This window comes from Amblyomma americanum, chromosome 6, assembly GCF_052857255.1.
Source record: "Amblyomma americanum isolate KBUSLIRL-KWMA chromosome 6, ASM5285725v1, whole genome shotgun sequence".
NCBI classification, from domain to species: domain Eukaryota; kingdom Metazoa; phylum Arthropoda; class Arachnida; order Ixodida; family Ixodidae; genus Amblyomma; species Amblyomma americanum.
This window is the reverse complement of record NC_135502.1, coordinates 59106604-59128116: the sequence shown is the minus strand read 5'-3', so window position 1 is coordinate 59128116 and position 21513 is coordinate 59106604. Positions and strand designations below refer to the sequence as shown.

The 21513-nt window shown below is 44.2% G+C and overlaps 1 protein-coding gene across 1 annotated transcript in view; it reads right to left on the bottom strand.

Annotated features, from left to right (window-relative positions):
* The window catches only part of LOC144093552 (centrosomal protein of 152 kDa-like), a 33041-nt gene that overhangs the window by 2437 nt on the left and 9091 nt on the right, over positions 1-21513 (bottom strand). The window contains exons 7-19 of the mRNA XM_077627082.1: positions 21007-21146; positions 20128-20328; positions 19129-19276; positions 14525-14622; positions 14355-14431; positions 13572-13752; positions 11697-11798; positions 9681-9811; positions 8926-9054; positions 6550-6716; positions 5343-5503; positions 2173-2247; positions 902-1159 (exon numbers count right to left, since the gene is read on the bottom strand). Of these exons, the coding sequence (XP_077483208.1) occupies positions 902-1159; positions 2173-2247; positions 5343-5503; positions 6550-6716; positions 8926-9054; positions 9681-9811; positions 11697-11798; positions 13572-13752; positions 14355-14431; positions 14525-14622; positions 19129-19276; positions 20128-20328; positions 21007-21146 (1868 nt within the window). The remainder of the gene's footprint in view (positions 1-901; positions 1160-2172; positions 2248-5342; positions 5504-6549; positions 6717-8925; positions 9055-9680; positions 9812-11696; positions 11799-13571; positions 13753-14354; positions 14432-14524; positions 14623-19128; positions 19277-20127; positions 20329-21006; positions 21147-21513) is intronic.

Sequence of the window (21513 nt, the reverse complement as noted above, 5' to 3'; positions counted from 1 at the left end):
TCCATTATTACGTTACAGACCATTTCGTTATAATGAGGTTCGACTGTATTTGGCCATGCCATAAGAAATAAAACTATTTATCTTCAATCTAACTTGTTTCCATCAAAGCCTCTTCATACCTTAACAAGCCTGAAAGCCCTCACGTTGCACATCATGTCCTCACGTCTCAGCTGCTATGCTCACAACAGGTCAAGCGTCCTTGTTTGGCATCTGCCATCCTTTTTCCTAGTTATTACCGGCCTTTTATTAACACTTATTTTTATATTTTATTTCTAAGCATGTGCCACAGAATTCACACCGGAATTTTCTGCTCCGTGAATATTCATTGGCATACTTTTGAGTTATTGATAAAGTGAAAGGAGCTGTAAATAAGAAAGCCTGTTGATAGATGCGATATGCACACAAACTTATTTATTTGAGGAGTGCAAGGAAAAAAAAAGGCATGTGCAGCCCATCAAGTTTTTTCTATTTTGACCACTCCTCTAATAAAAGCAGAAAAGGCAGGTGGAGCATTCGCAAAGAAATGAGTACAAACTATGAAATGGTAGCAAAGAACAGAAGCAAGCAAGAATGCTGCATTTGGAGTTTGACATGTCTGCTTCAAGAAAAGCTGCCCGGTTTTGTGCAATGGAATCTCCCTTCTCAACTTATTTTTAATTTCATCTCTTCTGTGTTTTTTTTTTTTAATCTTTTAGTCCTGATGCTTTTAGTCCTGATCTTTTAGTCCTGATGATGCTTGGACACATCACCACAATGACTACAGCAAATCCATAGTCATTCCAAACTATCTGGTGGTATCATTGGGAGCCTAGCTGCAAGTCCTGTGAACCAGGTATCAATTTATAAGTTCCGGAACCAACAAAGCCTGGTCCAAACCATTTGCCAGACTGGCAAACAGTACCTGAGCGCTACTGGCGGAGCCGTCGTGGGGCTGGATGTGGAGCTGTTGCAGCTGCGTCTGCAGCATGGCCAGCTTGTCAGCGTGCTGCCTCTCCTGAGCAAGCAGCTGCTCCTTATTCTCTCGGTCCACCTGCTGCAGCTTCTTCTGAAACTTCAGCAGCTTCTGCTTCAGCCGCAACTCCTTCTCGGCTGAGGCTGCCTGCACTTGCTCCAGTTCAGCACCTTTATCCCTAATCTGGGTCTGCAGCTGAGTTGCAACCTGTTTAAGCATCAGGTAAGATACAACAATATATACACATCCAGTAGGCTACCAACAACAAGATCTACGAAGTATTAATAATAATGTAAACATGGTTTATTCAATATGTTGAGAAACTGGATGAGGCTGTTAGTAAAAGCTGTGTGGAGAACGTAGCTTACCAAGGGTCCACAGCACTCTTTACAAAGCAACAATCGTACAGGAGGAAAAAACAACCTACTATATTCTTCTTTGCTCTCCGCTTGTGCTCACAATAGTGGCATATATTTATGACATAATTAAACAGCCATGACGAAAGAGAATATGGAAGTATACCGCATAAATTCATGTAAGATCCACACTTTTTTTTTTTTTAAATTTGGCTATGAATTTTTAAGGAGCAGCTCATACATGAAAAGAAAAAAAAATGTATAACGTTATTTTCACAATTCCCTGTCTAGTCCAAAACAAGGGGGTGCGGCCCATATATGGATGCAGCCATTGTACGTAATAAGTATACAGATGTGCATAAAAAGAAATGTAGACGTGAAAAGAACTGAGACAAGAAAAATCGACATCAAATTTTTTTTCAACATATGGCAAATATAAGCTGGTATATTTCATGTTTGGTCATTTTTACACAGTCAACGCCACTTTTTTTGCAATGACTGTTTTGTCGCAATGAAACACAGAAGTAAATCGGAAGATTGTTTCGCTCTGAGAATGAAGCAAGAACTTACATGTGTGGGAACTACCCACTAACACAGAAGCAAGCTGATGACAGTGCATGAACAAAGAAAGGCTGATGGAAACGCATGTACTGACACATCTTGTAGTGTGCAACACAGGCTCGACTTTCCATACTGCATTTCTCCACACACCAAGAGCTTAACGGAATTACAGGCAAGGTTCAAAGTGCCTACACGTGACTTCACCAACAACCACTCAAAAGCTCCTCAGTCTTCTGTGATTCTACTACTATAACAGTTTGTTGTAAGCTACAGGAGAAATTAATGTGCTGCATGAATGCGTACCTCTTTCCAATGCCCAATCTCCTGGTCTTTCTGGTGAACCAAAGCTTCCCTTTGCTTCTCAGCATCTGTGTCAACCTGCACACGCATAGTTCCGAAGTTACTAAAAAGTAGGCCCAATGACCTCAGACACTTCCTCCTAATTGCACAAAAACTGTACCTAGAATCAGGACATTCATGATGAAACAACATACGCCGCTGCCTTTACATGCACATGTCTGAAAACCTGCACCCAACAAGGGACTATAATGGGAGCATGAAAGGCTTCCTTTTTGCTCAGCCCCTTTGTCTATGAAGCATTTTTTCTTCTTCAGAGGCAAAGCACAACTCAGGTGCACTGCACATAGCCCATGCACATGAACAACTCAGCAAAGCACGTGAAACACTCTCCTTGCTTGGCAAATCATGTGTGCACATGCTGTTTGTTTTTGCATCTCGTTTTCCATCAGCTTTTTAGCAAGCAAGTTCATCTCTGACATAAGGAAATCAGCCTCTTATATTTACAGTAAGCAAGTGAAAGAAATGCAAGCACGACAGATGCATGAAAGAGTAGAAATGATCAAAAATGCAGAGAAAAAGTGAACAGAGGTGCTTTAGAGCTCCTAATAATTGTGTCACACACACACAAGAAAAAAAACAAATAAACATGCAAGCTGTGGCAAGACTAGCACTATGGAGTTGAGTTGAAAAACAAAACCAAATCACAGATAACCCGCCCATATGACAAAAAATTATTCTGAGAGAGGGAAAGGATTGAGAAATAATGTCCCAGCCGGTGCCACTGGGGACTGCCCATATGAAAGAAATCTTATGAAGTACACATTCAGTTCAAATGTTCGGTATTTGCACGATTGTAATTCGACCTATTTTTCAAAATTTGAAAGTCAGGAGATATCGGGCATGCTACACCGTGGTTGCATTTTTGCTGCGCAGCTCAATTGTATCGCTCTTGGTGCTGGCCTTGAGCAGCTGCTATGTAAATGAGCAGAACCAGCACCCCCCCCCCCCCCCCCCCCCCCCATGCGCGAGGCGGCCGATGGTGACTGACGATAAGCAGCGAACCAGCATCAGCCTACTCCCCACACGTGGCCGCAGATTGCGGCTGCTGATAAGCGGCGGTGGCCCAATAACGCATTCGCGTTCTACTCTTAATAAGCGTCGTCTAATTTTTTTTGTTTACTTTCAACCGCGCAACCGGCCGCTGTTCCAATCGCTACGGCACCGCCATCCAGAACTGCAGTGGCACCGGGAAGTGTCGGTAGCCGACGGAAGAGCCGACGACGCTCACGCGTAGTTTCTCATAGGCTCTGATGCATTTGACTACTGCCGGCCGCATTTCACAAGTTTTTAATGTACTGCTTCATCAATCGTCATTCGTGCTCAAGGTCCGGTAAGCGACTGGCGCTCGGTCACGGCTACATTCAAGATGGCTGCCATTCTTTACATCGAATAAACGGAACAACTGCATGCCGGGTCGCAAGTTCAATGTTCACAGCGGGTGATACAGGTGTGGCAGCTAGAGCGCAGCAAAATTTTCAGCTGTTCCACGCGATGTCGTGATGCAGCTGTTTGCGAATTACGGGATTGCGCTGCACGACGACGCTAGAACGACGCGCTGTGGGACCACAGCAGCGATCATGACGGCAGCGCTAATGAGGACGATGGCGCAAATGTGGACAAATAGTCCACTGACTAATACATTTTCGTTTTGGAATGTCCCCGCAGGCACGCCCGCAGATAGCGGCTGGCGATGAGCGGAGGCCGCAGGATAGTGCTATCGCATTCTATTATTAAAGGCCAAGTTTAAACAGCCTCCAAGTTTTTTTTCTTTTTTTCAGAAATGTGATGTGGGGGGTCAACTTAAATTCGAGCAGACTTACACTCGTGCAAATACGGTAATTGAGTAACACGCAGCAAAATGAAATCTGCTTTATTTATATTTTTGTTCAGATTTTGTTATTACCGATAACTGTGTTGTAAATGCATCTCATAAAATTCCCCTCTGAGCTAAGCCACTAGCTTGTTCACACTCAAATTTTTCACATAGATGGCATCTGGAGGAAGTTCTGTTTTATTCTATGTTTAGGGGGGGTGCTTGCCTGATTTGGCTGCATTTAATTGGAAATCCACATCGTTTGCCACTACGATGAATCAAAACAACAATCTTTCAAAAAGGCGGTATCGGTAACACCATCTCACACCTGCCAGAGGAACGAGTGCTCTACTGTGGAGATTGTGGTGAACACGGACGGGATGGGGAGCGGTTACATGTTTGGTTTGACAATGCTGTCTGAACTCAATACTTAAAAAGTGTCGAGAAGGCATCTTAAAACCAGATGTACAACCGTTCTACCCCTCGTCCGCATTCACCATAACTTCAACGGTAGGGTGCTCGTTTCTCCAGCAAGCATGAGATAGCGTTACCGGTGATACCATCTTTGCAAATGTTTGTTCTTTTGGTTAATTACAGCTGCAGATGATGTAAATTTCTGATCAATTCTGACTGGATCAGGCAACTACCCCATCCAAACGTGGTATAAAACAAAAATTGTCACCAAATGCCACCTCTGAGCAAAGTCTGAGCTCTAACAATCCAGTGGTTCGGCCATGAAAAGCATGTTATGTGGTGCATTTAACACTGCAGCAGTAGGCAATTAGGGAGTCTCCTTTTTTGACCTCCGCTTCATGTAATATGCACGCACCCCACCCCACACACACACACACACACACACAAACTTGTGCAATGAACTAGATCGATTGAATGGTTTATTGACTGTTGCAGACGTCATTTCTATCTTCGTTTTAAGCTTGCTTACTTTTCTTTTCTGCAGAAGCATAAGGCTATGATGCTTCCATTTCAACACAAGATACGCTTAGAATACTGAACAGGTTGAATGCCATGGTACTAGCAGCATTTTCTAGAATAGTCACAATACCTTTGTGATACAATGATTCATCATTCGCTCAGCACGAAGGCACAGTAAGGCACACCAGTAGCCCACGATCAATCAGGCTTCATGACCTAGGATTGTACTTGTCAACTGTACCACCACCAACTTTATTTCTGCAGAGTTTTGTGAGCACAAGATTGCCTATTATATAGTTTGTCTTTAAATTTGACTTGCCACCATTTCACAACTGGCGCCACCTGCTCGTGACATTAGGTATCTCACCCTATGAGGTCGCTGCTCTTCGTATTCCCCAGCCAGCCGCTCTCTTAATGCTACCAGCTCCATCTGCTTCTCCGTGTTGAACTCTTCCCGCCACTTCTGTTTCTCCTCTTCCAGTTGCTGTTTGTAATCTTGAGCCATATCTGCTTCCCAAACAGGGCGTGCTGAAAGTGTGCAGTGAGCCTTGCATAAATTGCATGTAATATTAAAAAAAATAACTTGCACTGCTACAAGAGTCAGGTGCATAAGATGTCTGGTGACTGAAAACAAGTCCTGGCGAGGCCATGCAAAAAATGAAACAGCTGCAGAGTTTGCACAATAAAATTCAAGCCCTGATAATTCGTAGTTCTCATTAGAAATTTGTGGCCGCTTGCTCAGCTTAGAAAAAGAGAAATGTCCATTGCTTTCTGCTCAATCATGGGGCTGGGAACAGGAACATTTCATGATCGAAAATCAAGGAACCGTTTGTATGCAGCTGCGTCAACATCTTCATACGCAACTGTGTGTACACATCTGGTGCCGCGAGCGCCAGATGTCTCTTCTCCGCTTTAAACCCATCGTCAGCCTGTTGGCACAACTAGCGCAACACGCTAAAAACGCATATTCTGGTTGTCTGAGTACATGCCCGCCACCTCTATCATGGAAAATCAGCGTCATCATTGGTCTGCGCGCACTACGTAGCACCACTGCTACCACAGGCCCAAGCGAGAACCTTGCCTAACCTAGAGTGATGCGTTGAAGGAAAGCCAGCTTCTTGAGTGGTCCGGTGTTGCCCTGAAGTTCAATCCGTCTGATGCGACGGCTAATTTTTGTACGATGCAGGCATATATTTTCCTAAATATTCACATTGTAGCTTTGTGATGCACAGAAATTATTCGATATAAAGAATAATTCGATTTAACCGAGTTTGATATAATCAGGTTCGATTGTATCCATCAAGCCATTTAGTCCAATAAAGTGCTTTTACACAAGTGCAACAAATTTCCAGCCACCCAACTTACCAATCAGTTTTTAAATGAGTTCTTGCAAGCAGGCAGTTTCTTCTGTCACCAAGACTCCCAAGTTTGGCTAAATTATATGCTCCCTGCCTTATTTGCGCCACGTCTCCACACATAATATAATCCAAGTTTACCGAGAAAAAATGAAATCAGAAAGGCTGGAGCAAAAAGTCGGACATTTCAAATCTTGGACCACAGAGAGGTACAGTTACCTTTTCGCAAGACTTCTTTGAACTCCTTGTGAAGCCTCTGTTCCGTTTCCTGCACTAGGTTTTTCTCTCTACACATCAGCTCCTTGATCTGGGCCTCCAGTTGACGTTTCTCTTCACAGGAGCGTATGTAAAGCTCCTTCACATCATTGATGGTTTGTTGCAGTGAACTGTAATTGGAGTTGAAGAAGGGGAACAAATTATCTAACAAGAAACAGGTGTGCATGTAAACGACTCTGTGTGCTATTCTATACGCCACAAAACTTGAATAAATACTCCAGCATTCAATGCATGCATTTCTCAGCGTAAAAAACCTATAAGTGGATTGATACAGCTTTTTTAACATCATAGCAGCAGTTAGAAAAATGGTAATGCAAGACAAGATTGCGTGACGATTTCTATATATGCTAGATCAAAATTTCATGGATAACCAAGCACAAAATTATAGAGTCCACCTCCAAAAAAAAAAAAAAAGGATATGCACAGTATTTCTTTGCCTAGGTCCTGTTTTATTTCTCTTCTGAACACACCGTAACAACAATGTGTAAAGACTAGTCCTTGCTTCGTTACAAAATATTTTCCATAAAAAAGACTTTCTGGAGAAACTACTTAAAAGGGTCTTGAATAGTTGAAAAACTTCGCTTTTGCTTTGAATCGAGTGCAATGGAGTCTAGCAGGAACTCCACGATATCTGACTGGAACCACCTCTCCTGATAACTTGCGAGACCCGATTTGTTACCACAAAAGGCAGTTTTTATTGCAAGAATGCAGCACACCACAACCTCCACGCTCTTTGAAAGCAGCCAATATATGCTGAAGTATTCCCGAAGAAGATCCCGACTGGTGTGCCAGCCGAAGGTCATATTTAATGTTAGTATCCACTGGTTTTCTCCAAGTTGGTCGCTTATCTAGATACTTATGAAACTACCCAGTGTGCGCTCAGTGATTTGACTTGTCTTTCTGCCATTCATTCTATGCAGCTCCCCCCCTAAGTCTGACAACTGTGCAAAGGTACTATAACTATACCACCACATTTACTGTATAAAGTCACCTGCTGTGAGTTTGCAGAATGTTTCTACTTAAAACTCCTTTTTTGTACACCGTCCCTTCTCCCCAACAAAAGAACCTTGCAGGATAATCCGTGCTATGCCTTGATTACGTTAGTGTATGAAAAGCTGCAAGGTGCGCCTTTATGCAGTAGGGTGCCTTCTCATTGCACATTCCTTATTAGAGCTCTCATAGAGGCCCACGCATTCTTTGAGGCTATCTTCTATGGTTGTAAATACACGGATGTGCCCCTGTTATCAAGATAAGCTTAGGCCTGTAACCTGCAGTGGTGGCTCAGTGGTTAAGGCGCTCGGCTACTGATCACGAGTTCCCGGGTTCGAACCCGACCGCGGCGGCTGCGTTTTTATGGAGGCAAAACGCTAAGGCACCCGTCTGTTGTGCCATGTCAGTGCACGTTAAAGATCCCCAGGTGGTCGAAATTATTCCCGAGCCCTCCACTACGGCAACTTTTTCTTCCTTTCTTCTTTCCCTCCTTTATCCCTTCCCTTACAGCGCGTTTCAGGTGTCCAACGATATATGAGACAGATACTGCGCCATTTCCTTCCCCCAAAACCAATTATTATTATTATTATTATTATTATTATTATTATTATTATTATTATTATTATTATTATTATTATTAGCTTAGGCCTGTAGACGTGAGGCGGGTTCCCAATGATCCCCACGTATTACAACACTAGCTCTATAAGGGGCACTGGCCCATTTTGTGAAGTCTGGTGTCTGATGTCCTGCATGGGAGGACAGACAGATGCATGACAAAAATTAGTGGACATGGGGGAAGTGAACAATGGGAGACCGGAGAGGGCGAAAGTAAAAAAATGAGCTGGTAAACCAATTCATGAATTAACGGAACACCGAAGGCAACCCCATCCAACACTTTTTCTTGATAAAAATCGATTGCGAGGCTCTTTCTTGTTATGCTGATGTCTTTCCAGCAGCAAAAGACATATTTATTGCAGAGAAAATTAGGTTTAAAAACTTTCCTGCCACTCGATTTAAACTCGTAAAGTCAAGATTGAAAACAACTATGAGATCACCATTTGGAAGTGGATAGCAATGCAGCCTAGCCTCAGGGGTCCGAAGCTTTTGTGTCTTGACACACTGCTGGTCGACGGCAGTGACACTTGTATTTAATTTATTTTTTCTAGCTTATAAAAGCTCTGTTTTAAGTGAAAGTAACGTCTTAGACATTACAGTGCAGTCATCTATCTGCAGCCCTCCGTGGCCTCTTAAATGCTCTGATGCAGAGCCTGTGTGGAGCGAGAATCGACCGACAAAGGTATAAATAAAATAGACAAACACAAAACTCACCCTAGGTCCTGTATCCTTGCTTCATATTCGCGGATAATCTGCTCCTTCTCACGTTCCGACAAGGAAAGAAGCTCCTCCCTAAGACTCTCCATGGCACCACGGTGCATTTCCAGGATCGAGTTTTTGCATCTGCACACATCATACTTGTGTAGCATTCACCAACTACGAGTTCCTTTCTATAGAGAGAGCTGTAACCACTTAGCCCGAGCAAAACACAAGGTAGGGGATGCAATCGCAGCCATGTGACGCACCAGCATCACACAAGTAGTGTAGTCTAGCCGGTGACGTTAGTGGAGAGGAGGAAAGCTTTTTATTTTGCAAAAGAAGAAAGAAAAGAAGTATAATGAAAAGCACACGTATGATAGTTCCTAGCAACCTGACTCTTCACTACACCTCAACAGAAGGAAAACTATTTTCCACTTGTTATGCTACAATAAAACAAAGGATAATCTTCATGAGGTGTAGCAGTGACTGGTATTTCGCACACCAAGGTGAGCAATCGCCAAGGTAAGAGTGTAAGTTATGTTAGTCAGCAGCTAAAAAATATTATAACCTGTAAAGTTCTAATATGGATGGTGGCCAGCTCAACACTACCAGTGAAAGCTGTCTTCAGCATGAATTTGACAACCTGAGGATTCCGAATTTAGCCACGAAGTCTGCTTTGAGTATTTTGAGCTCACTCCTTGAAACACAGGAAATGCCACCCTCTGAACATTACACACATTTTTAAAATTTGGAAGCAGTTGCTCACTTACGTGTCAATAGCCTGAGCCTTGTCTTCGGCACAGGACCTGAGGAGAGACTCTCTTTCGAGCTGGTGTTGCCTCTCTTGTAGCTTGAATTGTTCACATGCAGCCTCCGCCTGGCACAGCTTGGCTTCCAAGGTCTGGAGTAAAAACAGCAATGAGGACATCACATCAAAGACCAACTTGCCAATGTAAAATTTGGTAGACTGTGGGGGTGGGGGGGCCAAGGTTAGTACTTGTCTACTTTAAGAGGGGACAGACACAGGTTTTGGAGGTAAAACTTAAAATTTTTTCATGTAGAGCGATGAAATTTGTCATAATTACTGGAAAGTCCACTGAATGCTTAAATAAAAAATTTCAATGAAATATCTTAAATAGGTCGGACATTATAAATTTTTGTATGATTCACTGCTAAACCAAACTCACAAAAAGCCTGGCACGGCAACAAAAAATGGTAGGAGTTTGCAGTCACAAGTTTTACCCAAAGGAATGGTTGAAGCAGTGATACTCTCCAAATATTTTTTGCAACCTGATTTTTTTCTACACAGTACCCATGCTTGCATTACACGGTCGATCCCGGATATATCGAACAAGGGTATATCGAATTATTGCCTATATCGAACAGTTGTAAAATCCCCTTGGGAATCCCAAGCAAAAGTATTGCAAATCTGTTTACATTTAACGAACTTCCGTGCACCCCATATTTGATACCTATATCGAACTCTGTGCCACACCGCGCCCCCGCAAGTGTGCTCCTCCCAATACGCCCCACACTGGATGTGCGCTTCTCCCATCGCTGCGCACCCGTGCAAATGGGCTTCTCCAAATGGAGTCTGAAAAATTTGCCTTTGGCTGTGGTAGCTGCGGTCACAATGGCTTTGACCAGAAAACAAGCAAAAGCTTGCTAATTCCAACTTCAAGGGATTGAAAAAAATGTTATAATTATCAAATGACCTTAAATAAATTGTCAAGAACTGCTTGCATCATGGTAAATTTATTTAGTAAAAGGCTGGGTAATGGGTGCCTGCTTTCGAGATAAAAACAGTGCGGCAGTGACCATTTTTTACGTGTGCACTGCCGAGAGCATCAAAACAGAACTGCCCCAAAATTGTAAGGGCCTCCCCGGCATCCTTCACGGTGCAAAGCGGTGGAGATCCACCGCTACCATGTCACACCCATCATAAGTGGCCCCACTGTATGTGAGCGGGCTTCACTGCACAAACAACGAAGAACAGTAGGTGACGAGCGCATATAGTTTCTACACACTGAAAGAACAGGACTATGCAGACTGAAGCAAAGGAAGCGTTCAGCAGTGCCAAAGCAAGGAGAAAAACTAAAAGGGTGGCGGAAGGGAAAAAAAACACCAGGGACGTGCCAATCAGCATCCGAAATATTGTTTGGCAGGGCGATGCAGGCTGGCTGCTGCAAATGAGGGCTGGCGCGAAGCTCAAGAAAGTGAAACCAAAACTAAGCGGTCACAATGTTCTCAGAGACAGGACCGTCTTATTCGTCGTCGCGCTGTCACGCCTGCGTTTGCACGCCGTCGTAAGAGGTGCGCGAGTGACTCTGAAGCATAGAATTCAGGTTCTGAGTAGGGTTATTTCAACAATCCCTTGCCGCACCAAAGATACAAGGATGCATCTGCCCTTCAGGAGTCTGATTAAATTAATCGATTAATCAATGCAAGACCCGCAACGTCCAAATTAGTGAGTGTATGGAGCCCTAGACTTAAATATGGATGTTCTGGGACCAAGCTAGCAGTTTGAATTATAGTGATTTCTGAATTAATTGGGGTTCAATTAACCAGCTTTTTTTACACACGTGAAAGCATTTTTTTTGTTCAGAGAAAATGATTCTGGACAAAGTCGGGGACAATTTTCTGGAGTGATAAGATTGTGTCCGTATAATCAGGAGGTTTGGTAAAAATTCGGGAGTCTCCTGGGACAATTCGGGAAAGTTGGTAGGTATGCAAAGAAATTCATGCACTGAGACTGAAAACATATTACGGTATTGTTGCACCCTTACCTGGACCTGCCTCAACAGTTCGTCCTTGATGTCTTGAAACTGGGACTCTGTTTCTGAGCCATCCCTGCCCTGAAGCTTTTCCTGCAGCCTGGCCACTTCATTCTGTAAAAGGGAATTCACTCTGGCAAACAAGTTCTTTACCCTGCAACATATTCCATCATCTGCTCAGTTAACAATTTTTAGAAACCTGCATACATGCCCCGCCGCGGTGGCTCAGTGGTTAGGGCGCTCGACTACTGATCCGGAGTTCCCGGGTTCGAACCCGACCGCGGCGGCTGCGTTTTTATGGAGGAAAAATGCTAAGGCGCCCGTGTGCTGTGCGATGTCAGTGCACGTTAAAGATCCCCAGGTGGTCGAAATTATTCCGGAGCCCTCCACTACGGCACCTCTCTCTTCCTTTCTTCTTTCACTCCCTCCTTTACCCTTCCCTTACGGCGCAGTTCAGGTGTCCAACGATATATGAGACAGATACTGCGCCATTTCCTTTCCCTCCAAAACCAATTATTATTATTATACATGTGCATCGAAGTTCGCCTATGAGTTATGTGTCCTAAACAAACTCACACCCAATTAGTTTTCCACTATCAGGATGACCCACTCCCATAGTAAGATCTCAACACTTAAGAATAAAGAGCAGATATACTCAGCTAGCAATCTTATAAGAGAACAGGGGACTTTGAATAGTAAAGATAAGCAAGTTACGTGTGCAAACAAAATATGCCACAAGCAAAAGCCTCCAAGTTGCCTTAAAATCAAACATGCGAATGTCTTTGGTGCTCACTGCTCATTACACAAAATAGCAGCACACAGAGACTGAAAGCAACTCAGAAAGAAATCTGAAGGTGTGCTGCAGTGGAATCATGTTTTGGGGCGGTTATTTTTCAGAGGTAGAGACAAAACCAAATGCCAGAAACAAATTTTAGTGCAGCAGATGGGGCAACTATAGCTGAAAAGCAAACAAAAGAAAAACACAGCTCTTCAGTTCTTGGCAATGGAGAAAGCCTTTGGAAATGTATGACATTCATGATTCAGCTGTCTCACTGTCTAAACCTCATTCACATGAAGCAAAGTGAAATAGATATCTTGACATGACTTTACACCTCCCAATACTACAAAAAATACCATATTTACTTGCGTAATTTGCACACTTTTTTCTCCACAGTTAAGGCTTCAAAATGGGGGTGCGCAAATTATGCGGAGATTTCGCGAACCTATCCTAAAAGCTTACAAAGGTCATAATGCACAATGTATACAGTACATCGCTGTGTATAAGCACACCACACACTCGTGCCCTTTGCTGGACAAAAGAAAGTTCACTATACTAAGTCGACGCATACCCTGCTTTCCGACCCATGTCATGCAATTCCCTAAGTGTTGGCATGACGGTGTGTGCGCAGCTTAAAGCAATGAACGCAGAACAATAAAATCGTAAGGCCAGCAGTCAGAGGCAAATGGAGATACAAGGCGATGCAGCAGCGCCCCTGCATGCAGCCCAGCCGAGTAGCGGCAAACAGAATAGCCAACGGTTAAGTAGTTTCGGATTCCAGCGTGACGCATGCTTTGGAGGTTACATCGATAAACTTAGCAAAATTATATATATTTTTAGGTGCAATTGAACAATTGTGGTTTAATTATTACAAACATTGTGCCTGCAGCTAATGAGTAATCACTCCCTTAACTGAAATCCATTCCACCTTGGTGGTCTCCCCTAAATACACTAGACCAGCATAAAGTTGCATGTGCAGTTTCCAAAATGTCACAGAAACAAGAACTGACCCAAAACAGCACCCATGGACCTAATTTTTGCCAGCAAAGAAACTATACAGTCAAAGTAAATAACCCAGAGTCATGGCAAAAACAACAAAAAACACATACCTCTGTCATCTCTAGTTTTCTTCTGAGCTCATCAATCTCCTGATCTGCAATCGACAGCCCGTCCCTGGCCCTGAGCACCTCGGAACGCAGGTGTCCCACCTCACGGCAACACAGGCGCACCTTCCACATGGCATCCTTCGAGACCAACTTACTGGATGACCTCGCTGCTAAGCTGTCATCACTGTAAAAACACAAACAAACAAAAATTAGCAATGCATTACTGGCACCAAGACACTGGATACGTGCACAGAAGTAATCAGACATGAGCAAGGCCACGTCATTAAGCGACATCGAGATCAAACCACCAAAGCCCTATTCTGTACATGTAAGCTAGCACCACAGAAATGGTGTCATATCGAGTCGTCACTTCATTATCAAAGCAACATCGTGCAATGATAAGCAAGTAGCCCCCTGCAACACCTGCTTATAACAAAGTTAACTATACTAATTCATCTAAAGTTAATATAAAAATCTCTACCATGCTATCAATGTTTAGTATACTGTTAAGTCTAGTCAGGGTGCTGAAGCCACAATACAAACCAGTGAAGCAGTTTCGAGCAATAATCACTCAAATGATGAAGACAAGCTGATGTCATCACATTTAAATTTTTGCAGTGAAATGGTTGTGCTCTACTCTGCACCAAACCGAAATTTTACCACCGAAAATTGCATTAAAAAAATCCTTACAGGTACTCACCATGACAACATATAACATACTCTAGAAAGTGTAATAATTGCACCACTTGTTGAGCAAATTTAATTTTAAAGTAAATCAGCCCTCACCTTTTGGACAGTTCTGGGTTGCAGTGTGCCAGGTTATTCTTGGGCAGAAGGAGCTGATGGAGATCATCAACTCCTTCCTGAAACAATCATGCAATGGTTTTTTTTATTTACCTCTGAAACCGATGCTTAACAGGGAACCGCAGGGAACACAATCAAAGGTAAATGCTGACCTCAAGTCGCTTTAACTTCTGCCGTTCCCTGCAACGTTCTTCTTGAAGCAGCTGGAATTGCTCCAAAAGCTGTAGCTGTCTCGAGTCTTGCGGTGTGGCTGAAAGCAATGCCATTTATTAATTCTCAGGGCCAAGAAACATGCGTTGGCCTTTGACAAAAATGCACCACGTGGAATAAGATTTTAACTGTGTTTCATTGTCAGAAATGTCTTCTAATTTGTTCACTCCCAAGCTCCTACTGCGATTTTGAAGAATGCAAAGACACAGCAAAGACTCTACCACACCATATAAAAAAACATTATGTATAGTGCTTTCTTGCCCCAGTTGTCGCCTTGTTGGTTTTTCTTGAAACTGCACTAAATAATAGTACAGTAAAAGCTCGTTAATTCAAACTTCACGGGACGGAAAAAAAAGTTTGAATTATTTGAAGTTCAAATTATTGAATGGTTGAAAAAACTGACAACAACCATTTGGATTACGGTATATGTACCGTATTTACTCGCGTAACGAACCCACTCACATAATGAACCCACCCACCACCAATTTTTGCCTAAAAATTTGGAAAAAAAAAAGCGTCAGTCGTTAATGCTTCCCTCCGTTTCACACCGTCACGGTCCACAACGCATTTCTTGGCAGTGCGCCAAGATGCTGTGCAGCGATAACATCACGGTGTGTTTACCTTTTGACCTTAGCTCTAGCAAGGGGGAGAAGCGAACTTTGCAGGGTGCCAGCGCTTGTCGGGTTGTGCAAGCCTCGTTTTCAGTACGCGCGGCTGCCGCCAGACCGCTACCGCCAGGATTTAGAAACGGCGTGATTCCATATGCTTAGTAAAATGCTGAAAAGAACAGCTGTGCATTTACAATTAAGCTAATGCTTATTCAATGATGACAAAGAGGACGAATTATTCTTTGTGACCCCTTTCTGAACCCAAATAGTTAACCTGTTTGAACCTCCCGCGCTTCCTGACATCAACCGACGCGTAGTGACTAAGCCTAGCAGCTTCGAAAATCCAGAAGCATTCTGAAAAACAGGTCGCGTTTCATCGCTAAAATTTTCTGCTGCGGCCATCTCCAGACAAAGTGAAAGTTTCGTGCGACTTTTGTTTGCCGTGAACATGAGGCACGGTGTAGCGGCAATGATGAGTTCGTGGTGAAGCGAGACTATAGTGCCTAGAATATACTGGCCAGTGTACAGAGCGCCAGCGCTGTGCAATGGGAGACGGTTGTGCCGTTTGCAATGAAAGCTCACCGGTACCGACAGGAGGCGCTGCTTGTCGGGAGTGCGCTGCCGCAGCAGACGACACGCTTTTCTCGGTTCGGAAGGCATAAGCCTGGTCTTGTACGTGCGTGATTAGCCTGCTTGTGCGTTATTTTTTGTTGAGTGAGGTGTAGTGTTTGTTGTCCTGTGTGGCTGCTTGCGCATGCAAGTCATCGCGCCCGCTCCTCCGAGTAGTTCTGGGGTGATTTCACCGGTTTTGTGTGCGCGTTCTGTGTGTGCGTGTATCCGTTCTGCGTGCCTTCACCGTGTAGTCAAATCGTGGACTGAGCTCTCGATAGTTTTTTTCCCGCGCCCATCACTAAACGAGCTACATGTGACTGCCCAAAAAGATTTCAAAGCCAAAGCAACAGTGAGAAGAGAAGACGCTTTGTGCCACAGTGTATAAACGGTATACCGATCGAACAAGGAGCGCGTTTCTATGTTTACTGCACCACCTGATGCTACTTGCAGAATGGGAACGAAAGTTCAAAAGAGAAGACGGAAGCCTGACACCAGCTGCTGTGGTTTGGGAGAAACATTCTGAGAACAGTTTTATCGAGTGCATGTTAAGTACTATCACAGTAGTAACCAGCGAGCTTCCCCGCAATAAACCGCGTCTGAAACCCGACACCATGCCTACGATATTCGTGCATTATCTAAAACACATTGTGCTTAAAATATCAGCATAGAGGAAAACTAGACATCTCTGCGAGCAAAAGCCTCCAGCAAAGCGTCACAGGCGACCTACGTCGAACGCCTCCTAGTTGTGCTCAGCCATTGAGTGCTGAATCGGTGAGCCTGGAATGATCTGGTGCCGACAACGGAGCTTTAGTAATTGACGCGCAGGACCATCTTCTTCGTTGTCACTAGTCATCTGCTTTGTCTTTGTCATCTTCTTCTTTACAATCACCTCCAGGGAGAAGAGGAGCCAACCTGGCAACTTACAGTGACTGTAAGATGGAGGGGCTGTAGTAATGCTTGAGATGCTGGATGTGAACTGTCTCGCGGCGGAGATCGGGAGACGGCATGAGGGGTTCGACGACGTAATTAACAGATATGCGCTCCAGAACACGGTAGGGGCCGTGATACTTGGCGAGAAATTTCGAGGACAGTCCAGGAGTACTTGACGGTATCCAGAGCCACACAAGCGTGCCAGAGGAGAAGTGCGATGTGGTGTGAGCGTTGTCGTGGTGGAATTTCTAGCGATACTGGGTGTCAGTCATGAGTGACCGGGCGATTTGGCGGCAATCTTCTGCGTGTTGCGCGGCTTCAGAAACAGCGGTATATTCAGAGGCATCAGGTTGGTAAGGCAGAATGGTGTCTATTGTAGCAGATGGATGGCGGCCGTAAACAAGAAAGAAGGGAGAGAAGCCAGTAGTAGACTGCTGGGCGGTGTTGTAGGCAAAAGTCACATAAGGAAGGATGAGATCCCAATTCGAGTGGTTGGATGCGACATACATAGAGAGCATGTCTTCGAGGGTGCGGTTAAATCGCTCGGTGAGGCCGTGGGTCTGCGGATGATAGGCGGAGGTGGTTCGATGTATTATGTTACACTGGCGGAGCAGGGCTGTGACAACATTGGACAAAAAGGCGCGTCCTCGGTCACTAAGCAGTTCACGAGGTGCACCGTGACGAAGGACGAAAAGTTGCAAAAGGAAGGAGGCAACGCCTGTCGCTGTGGCAGACAGAAGGGCGGCAGTTTCGGCATACCTCGTGAGATGATCAACCACAACGATAGCCCAACGGTTGCCAGCCACAGTGTACGGAAGCGGGCAGTAGAAGTCAATGCCGATACGGTCGAAAGGGCGTGGTGGACATGGAAGCGGCTGCAACTCTCCAGCAGAACAATGAGGAGATGCCTTGCGACGTTGACAGGCAAGACAGGAGCGTACGTATTTAAGTACGAAGGAGTACATGCCACACCAGTAATAGTGCAGCCAGATGCGGGTGTATGTCCTGAAAACTCCCGCGTGACCGCATTGTGGGTCAGCGTGGAAATAGGCACATATGTGCGTGTGCAGGTGGCGAGGAATAACGAGTAACCACTTGCGGCCGTCGGTGCTGTAGTTCCGGCGATAGAGGAGGTTATCGCGAATCACGAAGTGGGAAGCATGGCGGCAGAGAGCACGGGATGGAGAAGCAGCCGTGGGGTTGGAGAGAAAGTCGAGAAGAGAAGTGATCCAGGGATCGCTACGTTGCGCTGAGGGCATGTCGCTGATATAAAGTGATGACGGGGAGACGTCAGAGGTGGAAAGGCTGGCGATCTCGGCTAGGAGTGGGCAGCGGGACAGGGTATCAGCGTCTTGACGCTTGCGGCCGGAGCGATAGACCATGCGGATGTCATATTCTTGCAGACGGCTGATGCGCAGGACCATCTTCTTCATTGTCACGAGTCATCTGCTTTGTCTTTTTCATCTTCTTCTTTACATAACGAGTATTTAGTTGCGAGTTTCGGAGGCTGCGCGGAAATGAGGGTAGGCAGCCGCCACCACGGCTGCCAACCCCTACCCTCCAGCGCTGCCGGCCGCCGCGCCGGTGATGGCGCCATTTAGGTTTTACCCGCTCTTTCACGGTTTTATCTGGTTCCATCTTCTGTCCCTGTTTAGGACGAGCACAGCCTCTAAGTAAGTGGAGGTGCTTTTTTTTTTTTTAGCCACGTGCTGTGTGCCAAGCCGCCCACACACGGCGGCGCATAGTTTGAATTATCCGTAGTGGAACCAACTCGCTTTCGAATTAACTGGCTTTTTATTACACAGATCTCTATGGAGCTTGGCCGGACCAAGTAGTGTAGTGCGAATTATCCAAAAATTAGAATTATTGAGGTTCAAATTAACCAGCTTTCAATGTACAATAAATTATTAATAGCTGCACAGGTGAATATTTCCCCCATAACTGCTTCTCCACATTTTTTTTTCCTTTTATCTGGCAGAATGAGACAGAAGGGAAAGTAACACTGCCTGCTAACGTGTAGCACCAGAAAGAAAATATATGTTGCTGTTCCTCAGCCTGATCCTCAGTTGTTGTTTTACCGCAGCTTCAATTTTGCACCTTGGCCAAAATACATTTTGGGGAGCCTGCATTGTAGCATAGGATATTTGCAGGCCAACCAAATTACTTTGCCATGCTTCACGAACACTGTTTTGTTTTAGCAAGACCAAGCAGGATAAGGTATTTCAGGCCATACACATTCAAATGCTTCATGGAGCATGCAACTGGCAAAGACCAGCTAAAGAACCCCTTTGAGTGATGCCACTGCTAGACATCCGTCGAAGCTCGATGGAAAATAATATTCAGCACAATGATGTGAAGCCATACAAGTACTGGTGCTTTTGTATTTTAAAGCTTACTGTTTTCCAAGAACTGCTGGCAGTGTCTCTGGCTGCTGCTCAGGGACTGGGTGAGCTGATTGATGGTGTCGGCCTTCTCCAGAAGCCTTGTTTCAAACTGCCTTTCGCGTTCCTCGAAACGGGACTTGCACAACTGTAGCTCATCGCCCTGAAAGCACAAACAACATATGAACTAAGCGTCAAAAAACACATTACACAGTACATGGGTTCAGACAAAACAGAATATACAGGACAAAAGGTCTGTAAATGAGCTAAATGAGCTGCTATTACAGCATTTAAAATTTTAAACAGTTCAAGTACACACATAGACCTTATAGCATTATGTCTGTGCTCCTTTACTGCATCCTGTCCCTTGAACAATTTTTAGTTTTAGTGTTACAGAAAAGAACTTCGCTCCCAGAAGCAGCTCAATACAGTGGCGGGCATTTCGAGCAGTGTGGAGCCAGTGTCAAGCTGGCAGCATTTGTGGCATAATAAAACTGTCCCCAAGCTATGCTTTCATCCTTCATGGTCCAAACCCATACTAAAGGCCATTTGGTTAACACAAGCCCAGGGGCGTACGAATATTCAAAATTTTTCTAATAGTGAATTGAACATCCTATTATTTGATTCACTGATCGAATCAAATAATGCGCACCCTAAATCATTTGAAACTATCCAAATATGTTTTCAAATATGAAACTATGTAGTTTTCAAATCAGTGAAGCAAAAAAACCTGCAGTTTTCTTCGATGAGTGCTTTGAAAACAGCTAACTCGGACGCCGCGCAGCATGCTGCCAAATTGGTCTAAATAGGTAGGAAGTTTCAGCACTGCACTATGGTCCACTCGTGTGGCAGCATTCAAAATTCTCACTGACGGCCTTCGAGATTGGGCGATGCAGCAAGGTTTATCCAGGTATGGCTAACCCAGAACAAAAATTAAAGCTACACAATATTATACCATACAAAACAAGGCATTTTTCTCTCCCACAACTTTGACAGAAGGGTCTGAATGGTCACCTTTGCAGCCAGGCTCTGGCTTAATTCATTGATCTTCTGCTGCATATTATAAAGTTCCTCTTGATGCTTTTCCTTCTGCGCTTGCAACAAGTTCTCGTAGTCCCGCTTCATCAATACGAGGCCATCTGAGCTGTTCAGCTCTGAAATCTGCTCCTGCAGCATTTTGATGGTAGCCTCGGCCACCTTCATCTTCTCTACGTGCTGCAGGTGAGACACAGAAGCAAACAAAAGAAACAGATGAAAATGTAGGGCTAAATAAACAAACTATTCTAAGAAACAGAAACATTAGTGTGATCAATGCAAGGAATTTCAAGAATATGGCCCGACCACTATGCTCATGGAATTCCCCATAAATACCAGGCATGGCTGAGTTGCTGCTCTAGTACACTAAATTTTTTTTTCTCTTTGCCATGAACTTTGTGTTGTCTTTGAGCCCTGCAGCTGCATACATTTGCAATGCAAAGACCGTAGCACACAGTGTGCATACCACTGTACATATAGCTCATCTCCAGTAGCATGTGTTGCACACATGCTACTGCCTGCAAAATTGCCAGCATAATGCGGACAAACCCGACATCCACAAGCACAAACCAAATTTCTCAAGCCTTATTACTCCTATTTTCCCATAAATTCTTTCAGTTAAACACAATGCTGTCACTATAAGCATGATATTATGGACAAAAGCTAGCTTGCAGACTTCTGACAAATGCAGTTAGAGTGGGATGACCACATGCTGTCATTTCATATAAAACAATCCCAATTATGAGGGCTCATTCCTACAGTCTTAAAAATTTGGCTATCTGTTTATGGGAAGCTCAAACCAAGAAGTAGGCTTCAAGTGATCGAACAGGCATCTGAAAGTTATCTTAACACACCAACCTCGTCTCTGCACTTAGCCACGATTTCCAGCTGGCTTTGAAGTGTGGCAACCTTGACGGAGAGTTCAGCATTCTCAGTGGTCTTGTCTGCTAGGGCCTGACTTGCTTGATCGTATCTTTCCAAGTAAAGCTGTGCATTAGCTGTAAATAAGAATAAGAAAAAGTGTGTCATAATGCCAACCCACTTTCAGTAAAAGCTGTCAATGTACCTGTCCTGATTAAAACTCGACCACACAAAGGCAACCACCAAAAAATGTACCGAAAATATAACAAGCAAAACAATTAAAAGTAAAATGACAGGTAAGTTTTAATTTTACAGCGCTGTCAGCCACCAGATTTTTGAAGCAGCAATGTAAAAATTTAGTCCGTAAATAGTAGAGTCATGGACTAAGTAACCTGGAAAGCAATACTTATTTTTTTTTATTTATCACATACTGCAGACCAAATACGGTCCAAGCAGGAGAGGCACAGTACAAAACAATACAGTACAAAACTTCGACCTTGAAAG